The 13654-nt window shown below is 44.4% G+C and overlaps 1 protein-coding gene across 3 annotated transcripts in view; it reads right to left on the bottom strand.

The window, feature by feature from the left end:
• Nucleotides 1-12962, bottom strand: part of FHDC1 (FH2 domain containing 1) — a 50983-nt gene extending 38021 nt beyond the window's left edge. The window contains exons 1-3 of one of the 3 annotated variants that reach the window (XM_073341377.1): nucleotides 11739-11800; nucleotides 10611-10914; nucleotides 4980-5604 (exon numbers count right to left, since the gene is read on the bottom strand). In XM_073341377.1, the coding sequence (XP_073197478.1) occupies nucleotides 4980-5459 (480 nt within the window). In that variant the 5' untranslated portion in view covers nucleotides 5460-5604; nucleotides 10611-10914; nucleotides 11739-11800. Of the gene's footprint in view, nucleotides 1-4979; nucleotides 5605-10610; nucleotides 11041-11738; nucleotides 11801-12800 lie in introns of those variants that run through there. The other 2 variants (XM_073341375.1, XM_073341376.1) reach the window with 2 other exon arrangements.
• Nucleotides 12963-13654: the final 692 nt, after the last annotated feature.

Below are 13654 nucleotides of genomic sequence, written 5' to 3'. Positions count from 1 at the left end.
TTATATCTTACGTGCTACTCTTTGTATTCTTTTTAGTTAGAGTATTTAACTGTACACAATTCTGTACAGTTAAATACACAGTATGCAGGAGGCCAAATCCTCACTGTTTAAGCCAATATAGCCTCATTGTCTTCATGACATTACACAAATTTACAGAAAATCTGGCTCAGTGCATCAGGGAAATTGGTGAACCAATTTAATTGTTTTTATTCTTTCCCTTAAAGAGAACATATATAACTACTCTTTCAGTGTCAGCGCAGTACAAAGTTATTGCATGACCACAAGCTAGGTACAAAATCAAAATTCAACAGAGCCTCAGTAGTCACATTTTCTTATAGGGCCTAGTATATTAGCTCTCACTGCTCTGCATATGATTTTTTACACTCATTGTTCGATTTTTCAATTAAAACTTTTGACCAAGATTTTCCTAAGCAACTTGTAATTTTGGGTTCCTCACTTTTTGTGTGTTCACCTTAAGACTCTTTAAAGGGGGCTTCTTTTCTGAAAAATCCTGTGAAAGTCTCAAATTTGGCACGCACACACACACACACAAATTGCTCTTCACTTTAAAACACTGGCCCTTAACTCTGTACATGGAGCTAATATAACTTCTATTTTTACATACATGTCATCGCACTAAACCTTATTCTGCATTCCTAACATCCATCCATTTCCCTGTTAGAGTTTTCCTTCGGTTTTCTTCTTGCCCATGGGCACAGAATAGTAGGATCACAGAAATGTAAGGCTGGAAGACACCTTGAGGTCAACCAGTCCAGCCCCCTGCACTTCAGCATCTTAGCATGTTTTCATATGTTGGAGGAATAACAAGAGGCAACCTAATTACTTCAAGTTTTTCGGGAGTCTGCCTCAATCGTCTCTTTGTGTCAGACCTCCTGTATTGGTATCATCTGCAAAGTCTGGTCAACACAACATATGCCAATTCCTCCACATAATTTATAAAGTTACTAAAATTATTGCCAGTTCCAGCACTGACCACTACTAACAACATTTGATACATCATCTCAACTGGAGAATTTTTTGTGGATTGTAACCATCCCCTCTGCCAAAGCAGATCTCACCTTTTCTAGCCAAGTTTCAAGTCTTCTTCTCCACCCTCATCTTCCTTGACCCTTTTGCCTCAAATTCCTCCTCAAATCTCATTTTGCTGGTGAAGCCCACTAACACTCATCACCAGTATGAAGGCAAACCCCAAGAGAACATACCTCCTTGCAGATCAAGCACAATCCAGATTGATCTCTAGCTAGGTTCTTAACATAATTCGTCTGGATGTTCAGTCTGTCAGCCACTGGCAATCTTATATTGCCAGAACTTTTGGTGACCATGTGGTCACTGGCTGAGTAGTGGCATTTCTTCGTAAACATGCTTCACAATTCACTGGTCTTCCATCCTAACACATCCGTACCAAAAAAGCCACTGAAACCAAATTAGTACTGATGGAGGCAACTGCTGGACTATGAATATCCTCATTGCTGATCTTGTTCTGCCACTTAACATGAAAAATCTGATGAAGATGGCAAGATTAAAAAATTCACTCCAGTGCTCTTCAGCCTTCCTCAGCACCCACACTTCACTGTGGTACAAAAGAGTTAGAATAACTGGTTCTATAGAGCAACAGCTTCAAAGCAAGCTTGATGTGGCAATGTCTCCAAACGCCACTGACAGGACCGGAACTTGGCTGATGCTACATAAGCGTCCACATCTCTCAAACATCCTCCAGCACGGTCTGTGATGCTTCCCAAGTATTTAACAGTTGCCACCTGCTCAGTGTCCCGTTTGAACAGGTTAATATGGAGTTGGTCACAAACCGGAGCTGGAAGCTGCTTGATGGTAATGGCCAAGGACTTGGTTTTATCCTGATTAATAAACGGACCCCAAGGGCTGAGCTGCTAGGAACAGTGCAGAGGCCAGGCCAATGCGGGGAGGGAGGCAGTGCAGGGAGCTCGGCCAGGCTCCGCCAGACAAGTGGGTCCTGATGGAGCCTGGCCAGGGCAGGCCCTGCTCCCACTATGGCCTGGCTGATTGCACCGCTCCGGAGGGACCAAAGCAATCTCCACCCTAGGACTGGCCCTGGCTGTGCTACCAACTCAGCCCAGCAGACAAGGTCACCTCCCAGCAGAGCCACTGAGTGCGGCTGGGTGGCAGGGCATGGGGGAGTGGGTCTCTGGGAGGTCTGGCAGGGGGCGCAGGACAGTGAGGGGCAGCAGGCACTGGGCAATGGAGGGTGGGAGAGGTTTCAGTGTTTTGGGGCACTGGGCATAGGGGAGCCTCGGGGGGCACTGTGCAGTTGTGGTTATGGGAACTGGAGGGGGGCACTGGGTGAGGAGTGATAGCGTGCAGGGCAACTGCAGTTGTGGTGGTGGGATCTCTGGGCATAGCAGGTCTGGTGGGGTGCTGGGCATAGAGGTCTGTGGGGGAGTCTCCAGGCATAAGGGGTCAGGGGGTGCTGGGTGGGGAGGCAATGTGGCACGGCATAGGCACGCCCCTGAGCGGAAGAGGCACTCCGGCAGCACAGGGCCAAGCAGGCCAGTGTGCATCTGGCAGCAGCCAGTTTGTAAACAGTGCCCTTGCACTGGGCTGGGCGGAATGGGGATGCCCCTGCTGCACTGTGCCCCATTGCTCCCATCCACCCCTCGCTTTGGGGACCGACACTCCCACCCCCTGCACCATGCCCCACCATGCACCAGGCCCTTTGGGGGCCCACAAATATGTTTGGTGTGGGCCCACAAAAGGTTTATTCGGCCCTACTTGGCATCCACACCAATAAAAAGGCTATCATTCATCCATCATATAAAAAAAACACAACAACCCACAATTCTCCACCTATTTGGAATATAAACACCTAAAAAACAGATTTCATCTTCTATCATGGACAAAGCCATGAATTTTTTCTGCACTAAATAATACTGCAGTCTTACAATATTTTATATAGGAGCTGCAATTCCCATTAATGTTAAAAAAGAGCTGTAAGACCTCAGCATCTCGGAGGAGATAGGAGAAGATCAAAAAAATACTCAAAACACCACATAAGCAGCTATATACCACCTCTAAGCCAAAATGATTCCATTAAAGGCTGCAGTATTCTCATTTCAAAGAAAGTCTCACGAATCAACATTTTGCTCAATTGGAATATCTCCTAGGGGCATCATGTTTGTTATTATATTAATGAAAGCTATGAATTTTTGTTAGAAATTTGAGAAATCATGTTATCTGATGCTCATTATCCCATCATTCATGATACTTAATAATCAGAGATCCATTATTCCACTCTTTGCTTGATGTAAAAATTCCTCATGGAAGCCTTTAAAGAGCAGCTTTATTTGCTTTTTTAAAATCATGTGCCCCCCCAACCTGTTCACAATGAAGTAACCAGATCTCCATTGTTTGTCTATTTCTTTAGTGTTCATAAGAAATTAGTTTCCTTTTTCTAATATCTGCACATTTGTTTAAACTTTATCCTGACACCCCCTTTTCAAGTCTACTGAAGTTACAAATGTATGATGTTTTAAATCAGTTCTAACACCTTTTTAATTTTCCTCACTAAAGTTTGATACAAAAGCAGATACATTTCCAGCAGTCTCTCTTATTTGGTGCTTGAATTAATATTCGTTCCATTCTTTGGTCCTTTATGCATATTTAACATTTCCTCTCTGTAAATTCCCTCTGCCTACCAGTACTTACATTTGCATTTTTACTTCCAGTTTTGCAAACATTTAATAGAAACACTTCCAAGCTGTTTAGTCCAAAAAAACATAGGTTGTTTGTAAGAGTTTAAAAAAAAAAAGAAGAAGAAGAAGAAGAACAAAATAGAAATGCTACTAAGTGGTTTACTGGAAAATGTTTGACTCTTAAGATTCCTTTACAGAGTTGAAGGAAATGCTCTCCCCTACCCCACATGACCCCCAAACCAGATTTTCTGTTGCACCAGAAAATGAAACTACTCTATTTCTATTGCCCAGTATTAAGAAGGTGAACTTGATAAATGGGGAACAACTTAAATTAGATCTAAAATTAGTAACAGATGCAGTGAGCAAGTCTACACTACTGTGCTATATCAGTAAAGCTGCACCACTGTAGCACATCTGGTGAAGATATGCTATGCCAACAGGAGAGTGCTCTCCTGTCAGCATAATTGCTCCATCTCCGTGAGAGGCGGAAACTATTTCGGTGGGAAAGCACATCCCGCTGACATAAAATGGTGTCCTCATCATGCTAAGTGATTTGTGTCGCTCAAAGGGGTGTCATTTTCACACCCCTGAGCGACGCAAGTTACATCGACTTAAGTGGTAGCATAGACCAGCCCTAAGAAAAACATTTGTTGTTTCACTCATATACTTACGCGTTCTCCCCTACATTGTCTCCAAACAGTCACATTAAGAACAAAGTTTTGTCTTTCTGCATTTGTGTTAGGATGATTCTTTTATCCTCCTTCGAGATACATCATTTACTTTTGCCCTTCAGAACTACTACTAATGGAATGCTGCCTACTAGATCCCTTTAACAACTCTTTGAAGTGCGTGCTTTCAAAAGTAGCAACTGAAAAGGAAGACAAGGACATGGTGCAGTTGTGCATATAAAATAATGCGTGTAAATTACTGTATTTGTACTCTTCATGTAATCCATGCCCAGAAATGAAGATTTATCAAGGGCTAGCCAGACAGAATCTATAGTAATCACTGGAGACACATTCTTTCTTCCTCAAATATAATATTTTTTGCCAGTGATCAAATTAAGGGACTTTATTGAGATAACATAATAACAGAACCAGCCTTTCACGAACAAGTATCTTTAAATAAAAGCATAAATCTAACAGTTTATGCTCTGCAAGTTTTTTGGGCAAAGTGATAAGAAAACATATGGTGAATGGCAGCTGGTCAGATTTCACATCAATTTCTAAGACATTACGGTGAATAACAGAGAGAGACACACACAGCAATGTTGGGCTACTTCTGAATTCTTACCTCTTCTTTAGTATCTTTAAATGATGATTTTGAAGTTCGCCTCCTAGGACCCTGAAGGTTGGTTTCCTCTTGCTGCCCAAAAAGCTCCTCAATTGTTTTTGTGTCAATCTGGAACTGCTGCCGTCTTGCAGCAATAGTCCAGATATTTGTTTTACCGCGGACTTGCTCTTCGGGAATTGTTTTCCAGAAGAAACTCCGCATCCGTTTTTTTTTGCTGTGGGGGCCATGCCCATTTATAAACTGTGGCGGAGCTGGTGGGGTTGGTCCTGGAGGAAGAGGCGGCGGCGGCGGCGGCGGCACCCCAGGTGGCGGAGGTGAAAAACCAGCACCTGTGACTGAACATGGTGGCAGCAACGGGGGTGCTGGAGGAGGTGGTGGCACTTGTTCTGTTGTCGGATCTTCAATCATTAATCCAGTTGCAACTGATATAGCCCCATTTTCTTTATCATTGACCAAGGAGACACAATTCATAACATGCATTTTAGTCTCTCCTATGAGGAGAGACGTACTTCCCTGGGTCTCCTTGAAACATTGAGCAATGGAGTAGCAATTTGTGTCAGACACTTTCAAACTCTAATCTGCCTGAAGTGAAAACAATGCAGCAGCCCTGAACCATCTTCGCAACCTACAACAAAAAACACAATGGTGAAATTCAGATCAAAGGGACTGGATTTTTTCCCTGGTACAGGTAGCAATGTATTAGTGGGAAATACACAAAATTCAATATAAAACAATCATTAGTCATTTTAAGTTTTAATCTAGATGGGAGATTTTCTGAAAAACAAAGTTCTCTAGGGCCTAATTTTGTAAAATTTATGTACATCCACAATAAAATGTCAGCTAATTATGGGGCATTACATTTAAATAAAATTAAAAACTTTAAATTTAAAGCATTGAGTGCCTCTGGAGAGACCAGAGGTTACTGAAACACCTATTCTGGATTCAATATAATTTCTAAAGAAACAATATTTATCCCAAGCCATTTCAACAAACGGAACACATTCCAACTATTCATTTTAGATTAAAAATATCATTATACATATTTCAATATGCAGAGTTAGAATGTACTTATATATTGACAAAAGCTCTGCCTGAAGCTTTTTAAATGGCTTCCCCTTCAACAGTGAATCAAGACAATGAATTATCCCAGATTGTTCAACTATGTAGCATATGGCTTTTTTGCCCTAATATTTTTCATGCAGTTTTCATTAATAAAGTGTACAGAGTCCCAAAACCCTGGATTCTTAATAAAACTGTGCAATATTTATGGTTACTGACCACAGACATGCATCTTAAAAAAACCTAGCATCTACATTTTGTCATTGTCATTAATGGTCAAGTTACAATACATTTACCAAAATTTACACACTAGAAGAGAGACTGCAGTTTTATTAGGATGTGTCTTTATAATTCACTCAGGTATCTAGATTACTGTAGCTACCTCAATAAGCATGTCTCACTACAGATCCAAAAAAAAAAGGGGGGGGGGATATAAAATTGGAATAATAAAATTACATAGCCTAAGCTCTAAGCACATGCAAAGCTGAAAATATTTACTTAAGAAAACTTGTATGTCTAGATGAGAATCTGGTAGCTCAAAGTTATTGTGACAACTGCATTTTTTTTTTTTTTATGTTACCACTGTGGCGGAGCAAATGGTGATGTTGGTGGCAGCGATTTTAAAACTAGTTAGGTTTTTTTTTTTTCCAAAGGCACAATTTAAAAGTTTGTCAGGTCACTCGTATTAATGAACGAATTTACACTTTTTAGAGATTTTCCCTGAGAACGCATCAGACTAAAAAGTTTCAAAAACAAGGCCCAACTAAGAATGCTATTGTTTAATCCCTTTACATGTTTACTGGAGGATGTGGTTAAACAGCATTGTAATCAGAGATAGATACTACCAAATTGAGTGGTAGTATCTATTGCACAGGCAAAGTTAGATGGAGACTGAAGAAGGAGTACCAGGCAAAGAATGGTAATAGGAAATCTAATAAAAAAGTTACAGCAATGCACTTGGGCAAGACTACTACTAAACAAAAGTTTGTTTATTAATTAGCCTTATCTACTTGGCATTGTTCCTCACATTTGACAGAACGTATACATAATTAACAGCAATTCAGATTACTTAATATTTTGGAACAAAAAATACTGGCAAGGTGGGGGAGGAAAAAGAGACCTTCACCGCTGCCAGATATGAACCATTATAGCATACATTCACAGAGATAAAAAGTTACAGAGACAAGCCATGTGGCAGATCTTCTGCTGATGTAACTTGACATAGCTCCACTGACTTCAGTGGAAAAAGTCATAAGACACCAGTCAACTTCACCAGTGCTTTTTGGAATCTTGTGGGCAGCAGCCAACCAGATATTTACTTCAAATTTACTAGTCATATTCATTTCACTCTCTTGAAGTAGTGAAAGTATTCATGAGCGTGGGGAACCCAGAAAATACAGGCTCTGAAGCATTGAGGAGGATACTTTGATGGAGGAAGGAAAAGAGAGAAAAAGGATCTGAGAAAGAGGTGCTTCAAATTTAAGTCAGCTATCTTCTATATAGAGACTGAACGCATCAGAGTTTGTCTCAACTCTCAGAGTGTTACACAAGAAGTGGAAATTTCTAATAAATTCAGATGCATTAGGAAGAACTGGTAAATAATCCTAATCAAACAGTGCTGCTTCATCAATGTCCCAACATTAACCACACGAGAGTAGAACTTCAGATACATTAAAGCAGGGGTTCTCAATCTTTCCAGACTAGTGTACCCCTTTCCGGAGTCTGAGGCCCAAGCCCCAGCACCTGGGATTGAAGCACGTAACTTAGCTTCACGGCGGGCCCCCCAATGGCATGGGGCCCTGGGCAATTGCTCTGCTTGCCACCCCCTAAACCGGCCCTGCACTTGCGATGCCCCTAAACCTGTCTCATGACCCATCTTGGAGTCGCAACCCCCAGGTTCAGAAACACTGATCTAGGTGAGTTGATATATCCCCTGGAAGACCTCTGTGTACCCCTGGTTGAGAACCACTGGATTAAAGTATTGTAGGGGAAAAAAGAGTTCAGCATACAACTTCTAGCTGTTGAGTAAAGCCTTTAGATTTCTTAAAACTTGAGATATTTGATTTTTATATATTACGTATATTCAAGCTAACTTTAATTTTGGATACTCATAATGCTGTGGAAAACTAATACCTATTATGTATTCATTAACAGCTCAAAACAGTCTTGTACATTAGAACCTGTTCTATTGAGACAGGAAATGTTGGCAAAAACAGAGCAAAGACTGACCCATCTGAAGAGTGCCATGGGCTTTTAACTTCCTTTTAGAGCACTATTAGAAGTCAGAAAAAAAGGTATTGTTTCCTGTAGATGAAATATTAAAGTCAAACAGATTGCATTACTAATTAGCACTAAGTTTCATCACTGGGCAAAGCCCTTGAATACACAGCTTTCTATCCCAAAGTAGAATTCTATCAAAAGCACTACACCTCCGCAAATGTTTTGGTCATTTCTAGAAATGGGACCTATGCTAGAGGCCCCAGAGAAACACCCCCACCCCACAACTTTGGTTTGAGTTTTGTATCCAAATGTTGAGGCTTGTACCCTATTCTAATCAGTTGAATAGCTATACATAATCCCAAATGAAGCCTCTTATTCCCCTGACCTGCAGGAGTGTTGCAACAGCTGTTACACGCTTTACAGATGAGGATAGGAGATGGATGGTCCAAAAAGGAAGTGAATCATACATTCTATTGCCTTTCCTTGGGGGAATTAACAGGGAACAAAAGAGTCTCCTCTCCACTTCTGTAAGATTAAGCCCATAAATAGAACGGGGGAAAAGCCCAGCGAGTAATGGTAAACCTAATAATAGAGACCATTTTAAACCCACCAGTACCTCATGCAGCTTTGGATGATGGCAACAGTGATAAACTTAATTTTTTCCCATAACCGGGATGGAGGGGGAAAAAGAAGTCTGGAATGAATGTGTGAAAGGAAAACTACAAAACACACACAAGCATTCAGCTATTGTTTTTCCACAGATAAGCACAGTCAAGTAGAGGAGATCACCTGCTCTTAACAGAAGCATAAAGTACCCTAGTTACTAGGCTGAGATACAGAGGAATGTCAAAATTCCTCTCTCAAAGAATCAGTTTGTGGATGCACCATAATACTAGCCACTAATGTGGGTGGGGGAAGAGATAAACAAGCAGACTGCTTTCAGAGTAACAGCCGAGTTAGTCTGTATTCGCAAAAAGAAAAGGAGTACTTGTGGCACCTTAGAGACTAACCAATTTATTTGAGCATGAGCTTTCGTGAGCTACAGCTCACTTCAAGCAGACTGCGACACTGTCTGCACAGCTTATTGGTGGCAGCAGGTGTCCCCTAGCCCTTGCAAGAAGTAGAGGGAGGGACGAGAGCAATTCCCACTCATAACTAGGGAGCAAGTCCCACTCCAAAATACCCTGGGAGTAGGTTAGTGCCCTAAACACTTAATCTGATAAAATTCAACTGGAGCTGAAATTTTAGAAGGAAGGGTAGAAGGGGAGAAGATGGGAGATCAACACTCAAAGACTTCCAACATTATAATCTGCATCTTTGCACATTTGTTACATCCAAATCAGTCTGAGCAGCAAAACGGTTTTAAAGTGATGCCTTTAGTACATTTAAGAATGTTCATATTGACACTGCTGTACACATATTGAATATTATCAGATCTGCAGATCACACTTTTCAAAGGAAAGGAACACCAAATATTTTAATTAAATGGAGCATTTTATTTTTGTCTCACTCATGATTTTATTGTACAGAATTTCACCCATAACCATTCTTCAAAGACGGAGAGCAATAAGGAGCTTTTCCCCAGCTCAGAAGACAAGCATTCTAAAAAATGTTGTTTCCCAACCAAAGTAACTGCCATTTGAAAGAGACGCAAAATATTATATTTGCATACACAAATTAACAAGTGAAATGTTCAGTGTACAGTGACTTTTAGAAATTCATATTTGTTCCCTTTAGTCCATACCTCCTGTTCTCTACCAAATATATTTCTCTGTAAAATATCTCCCAAACTCACACTAAAACAGCACTGCCTTTGAGTGCTCACACACCACAATCCTCACCACAATACTTAGATGTCTGGATCTCAACAATAGCTTTACAATGAAGTAAATGGAGCAACTAGTTGCTAACCACAGTTACAGCAACAGAAAACACTGGCATGTATAACTAGAAATCCAACCTGCCACAAGAAGAAAGGCTCATATTAATCACAACAGCTTAGAAGATGACCATTGAACACACCCTGAGAAAATGCTCATCTGAAACATATCCCTTAAAAGTATGACTGAAAAAGACAAGGCCCCTTTTAGTTCAGTGCATGAGTAAAACAGACAATAAAGACAATGGCCACCAGACAAAATGAAGACATCATAGTTTTAAAAGCTAGCCTTTTTGATTCCAAAGATACTTTTAGAAGGTGGTAAAAGAGGGAGTGTTAATATTTGATTTCTGATTGAGGAAAAATAAGCCAAAAAGTTTTGTCCTCTATGCAGATAAAAAGGCATGTGTATGTGTACACACAGAGCTGCCTTAGAGGACCACCCAAGGGGCAGTAAAAAATTGGTTACTTACAGGTCGGTCTTTAACTGAAGGTCGAACTACATGGTCCTGGAGACCTCGGGACACTTTATCAGAGTGATTTAAACCTGAGGTTTGGTTTTGGAGGTAGGCTGCTTGCCCGGCTAGATTCTGTCCTGCGCACACACACTTATACGGGAAATAGCAGTGACTTGATTCAGTTAATTACAGCAAGTGTATCCCGTGGGGTGATTCCTCCTCCTCCTCCTCCTCGGTCAGCTGCAGCCCAGAGAGGAAAGGGTTAACCCCCCTTCCTTACCTCATTCTCCCGGCTTCCGCTGGCTTCTCTGGGCGGATCCTGAGAGAGGCAATTAAAGAAACCCTACTGAGAGCCCAAGTTTGCTGAGTGTGTTCAGTCCCGGGGCGAGGGTGAGGTGGGGCGGGCTGCGGCGCGTCCCCTCCCTCCGCCCAGGGGGATGCTGCCTGAGCTCCCCTCCACAACAAGTGCGGCAGCTGGAAGAAAACCCGGCGGCCAGCAGCTGCGCCCTTCCCCACACCCAGCAAGCGCCCTCTCCTCGCAACCCCCCCTTCCTCCGCTCCTGCCCGGCTCAGGGCACCTCTCCTCTTGCCCCAGCCGCCCCCCATCCAGGGACCCCGCCCTTGCTGTCGCCTCTCGCAGCTCTGCGCTCTCCCACCGCGTGCGCAAGGAGCGAGGCGCCCCGGGCCGGGTGCAGCACGGCCGCCTGCCCCCACTTCCCGCACGGCCCGCGGCTGGGCAGCGCCGCCGCACCTGGCGGGAGGGCGGGAAGCCCCGCCGGATCTATGGCAAGCCCTCCCTGTCATTCCGCCCAGAGGGGACCGGGGGCGCCGCAGGGTGGGGTCCCTGGCTCCTCGGGGCACCCTGCGCAGCCAGGGCGGGGCTGCCTCTCCATGCCCTAAACTGATCTCAGTCCCCAGAGCCCCCGCAGCAGCAGGAGGGATTCCTCCCCCGGCAGGCTACAGCCGCCGCGTCTCTCCCCTCTAGCCTCGCGCGCTGCCCTGGCTCCTAGGCTGCGAACTCAGTCCGTCCCAGCCTCCCCCATTTCACCCGGGAGCAGAAAGACTCGCAACCATGGCTGCGGCTCAGCAAACGACAGCATTTCCAGCATCAATCACTGAGGGAGGGCGTGAAGAGAAACACACCCGCGTGAAAGCTCGAACAGACCACGACGCAATCAGGGGCCCATCAATCCGTGTCTCGATCTGCAGCTGAGGGGGGAGGGCTGTACCCTCCTCCCATTTCTTCAACTTCAGGGGACTCACAGTGGCGCACAATTGCAGATGAAACACAGGCGACCAGGATCGCTCCCCACAAGGCAAGGGTGCAGCATGGACCTGCCTTTACTTTTAATGTCCATCCCCCCTCTGAAGTTGAAGATACTGAGTAGGGAGTTAAGCCAGCAGTAAATATACGATCCGGTGCAAGGAACCAGGCTGCGCACAGAAAAACAGCATTTCAGACTCCTGTAAAGTCACAGTGACACAGGTGCTAGAACTAGGGGTGCTGGAGCACCCCTGCCTTGAAGTGACTTCCATCATATACAAGGTTTACAGTTTGGGTCAATGGCTCTCAGGACCCCCACTGTACAAATTGTGCCAAAGCCCCTGCACAGTGGTGCAAATATTTAATCTTTTTATATGGTGAGGCCCTTGGAAAAGACAGAACCGGCATCTACATTACAATGAGATTGTCTTGGTGTTGAAGATTGTTCCTCTTCTTTCCAGGGAGAAAAATCGATTTTAATTTGCAGTAGAAGGAAGGGGGATTTTTATGGCTGTGTTATGACTTCTTGTTAATCCTGCGGCACGAGAAGCGAGGTCTCACGGCTCCCGAGCCCAAGCCCGACACTTCATCACCCAGCCAGGCGCGAGCACTCCCAGGGGAGCCCCAGCAGCTCAGGTCCAGATGATCTGGACAGACCGGCCGGAAGGCTGGGCAAAGCCACCGCGAAAGCAATGAATTCGAACAAACCGGCGACAGGGTCCCAACCTCGCTCAGCAAAAGCACGGAAGAGAAGGCGGCTCGCGCGACAACTCTTCATAACGCAGCCTTCCCTTGGCCCCTCGTGTCAGTGCCCCAGTGGTGGGGAACTGCATTGTGAATAACACCCATGTCTATAACAACATACATGATCCACTCACACGCAGGCTTCAGTCGCGCTATTCACATGTCACAGCCTTGCTCCCGCTCTCAGGGCCACTTACCTTTTCTGCCTCCAGCCGCACGGATCCCCCCGCGGCCCCTCTCCCCCTCCGCAGGGGCCCGGTGAATGCGCTCTGCCTCTTCTCTCCCACACCCCACTGCCTTGGTCTGCCGCTGGGCTCTTCCCCGGGAATCCGGGAGAATGCCACCACCTCCGCCCATCTCCCTGCAGCCGGGGCCAGGCAGCAGGAAGAAGGAGGTAACACGCAGGCGCAGCACTAGGCGGGGCTGCCTCAGGTGACAATGCTACTCTCGTCTCTCCAGCAAAGGGACAGTAAAGCCGGGTGGTTTTAAATTTTCTCTCCACTCCCTGAGCAACATCAGGCTCCCACTGAAGTCCGTGGTGAAACTCTCCCCTGACTTCAGTAGTACAGCGTCAGGCCCATGCTTTGCACTTGCACCTGTAGTTCTTCTATCCCAGGAGCTATTGCTTTGGAAAGAAGGACAGGAAGAAATAATGACACAAAGGTTGTGGCTTGGCCGAAACCAATGTCATTTACAGGGAAAGGACACTACTCATACACCGAGGCCCCCATCCTGCAAACACCTATGTACCTGCTTAACTTCAGGTACCGGAATAGTTCCTCTGTTGCAGTGGGATTGCTCAGGTGCCTAATTAAACAAGTGTGTAAGTGTTTGCTGGATGGCATGGCCAGTTTACTGAAACTATTCACAGAATGAAGACAGAGACGGGACCCCTTTGGTTCTGTTCAGAAAGGGACTTTTGTTTATGTGCTTGGGATTTTTATGAAACTTCTATCATTTTCCCACTCTGGCCTTCGAGAACTTCCCCATGTCTACTGATTTCTGTGGAGTTAAAAGATGTCTTCTTATTTTTCTCCATAAATGTTGCTGT

The sequence above is a fragment of the Lepidochelys kempii genome, chromosome 4 (assembly GCF_965140265.1).
Source record: "Lepidochelys kempii isolate rLepKem1 chromosome 4, rLepKem1.hap2, whole genome shotgun sequence".
NCBI classification, from domain to species: domain Eukaryota; kingdom Metazoa; phylum Chordata; order Testudines; family Cheloniidae; genus Lepidochelys; species Lepidochelys kempii.
Note: the sequence above shows the minus strand (reverse complement) of the source record. Positions and strands in the feature narration are given on the sequence as shown.